General features: G+C 36.9%; 1 protein-coding gene across 1 annotated transcript in view; it reads right to left on the reverse strand.

Moving 5' to 3' along the window:
• Positions 1–13: 13 nt before the first annotated feature.
• LOC102196541 (semaphorin-7A-like) overlaps positions 14–1,488 on the reverse strand; it is a 3,027-nt gene continuing 1,552 nt past the window's right edge. The window contains exons 2-6 of the mRNA XM_005755783.1: positions 1,359–1,452; positions 987–1,094; positions 746–888; positions 406–584; positions 14–206 (exon numbers count right to left, since the gene is read on the reverse strand). Of these exons, the coding sequence (XP_005755840.1) occupies positions 80–206; positions 406–584; positions 746–888; positions 987–1,094; positions 1,359–1,452 (651 nt within the window). The 3' untranslated portion in view covers positions 14–79. The remainder of the gene's footprint in view (positions 207–405; positions 585–745; positions 889–986; positions 1,095–1,358; positions 1,453–1,488) is intronic.

Consider the following 1,488-nt stretch of genomic DNA (forward strand, 5'->3'; position numbering starts at 1 on the left):
GGCTATTCTATTCTTGTCTATATACTCCCTCCAAAAAAGGTTGGAATGTTTTTGTGATGGCACCAGTTATTACATTTTATCAATTATCAATATTCAATACCGTCCTTGATCTGTCCATTTGGTCTTTTGTGTAGCCTTTGAATGGGGAGTTTTTGAAGATGTTACTGATGTTTCCTATTGTGTAGATGCAGACAGCACTCATTCCCCTGCAGGGAGACACATTTAGCCTGAGACATTTGCAGCAATATTGCTATTATTTGCAGTAAGTGGCAGCATTAAAAAAATAAAATAAAATCTAAAAATACATAATATGAGTGAAAAAGAACAAATACACACACAAGACAAAGATAGTTGCACTCTGGTCTGAGGGATTTGGAGCCAGTACAAGTTATTTAAGAGTTATACCATTTGTTTCTAAAAAGTCCGTAGATCTTAGTATCCTGCCACCGATCTGATTGCACAGTGGCCACATCTACCAGTTCAGAGAAATGCTGCTTTCTCTCCTGATCTCCACAGAAGAGCCTGGCATTCATCTGGGATGTCCAGGTAAACTGCATGTTGTTCTTAGGACCACCAACATCTGTCTAGAAGAAACACAACTTATTAATAATTGGAAGAATATTTATGCAAAATCTTGTTTTGTAAAGTGGTTATGTGGTTACTGATGCTGTTCATTTTTTTCTTTTTTGGAAAAATGTAGGCATTACCTATTTAATTCAAACTTCCCCATTCATTCTGCTCTTACCATGCAAACCTGGGTCACAAAGGGGAGCCACATTTCACTGAACAGTCCAGTGTCTTCACTTTTCTCCTTATAGAAGCCATAAAGTCTGTTCTGGGAGGGATCCTCTTCACGTTTGCTGAGCACCAATCCTACATAATGCTGCTCTAAACATTGAAAGAAAAATATTTATTTGAATCCAAACATTTATAGTGATGTGATTTCACTAAATAAGGTCTCTGTGGCTCGAACTTTATGAAAATACCTTTATCGTGGTTCGTTGGCCGCACTCTTGCTTTACCAAATTTGTGAATGCCAACAGATCCATCAGATCCAGAGCGTGTTATGTAGAGATCTGTACTTTGTTTAGATTCTGGAACAAACAGTGGCAAATTGACGTTTTATAGGGATGTACAAACAGGGAGAAACTAGTTCAATATTATAGTAATAGGGAGAAGAAGAAACCTTTAAAAGGGACTGATTTAAATAAAAGATGTTAGTAGTTTTGACAAAAGTACAGACTTTCTGTAAACACACAAGAAGGATTAAAATTATAGACTCATAGAAAAAGGTGAATGAGGAAGGAGGGATTCATCAGCAGATTTATTCAAAAGCATCTTGTGTGTAAAAAACTCACCTGCAAGGGCCGACAGGTCACCCTCCTTTATGTCAAATGGGCTTATATGTTTTATTAAACTCTCCTTGCATATCGGTAACTGCTCTGCCAAATTCTATTAAAGAAAGAACAGTTTATCTTAATGTTTCCC

The sequence above is a fragment of the Pundamilia nyererei genome, unplaced genomic scaffold (assembly GCF_000239375.1).
Source record: "Pundamilia nyererei isolate P.nyererei 1_Seehausen unplaced genomic scaffold, PunNye1.0 scaffold03194, whole genome shotgun sequence".
NCBI lineage: Eukaryota > Metazoa > Chordata > Actinopteri > Cichliformes > Cichlidae > Pundamilia > Pundamilia nyererei.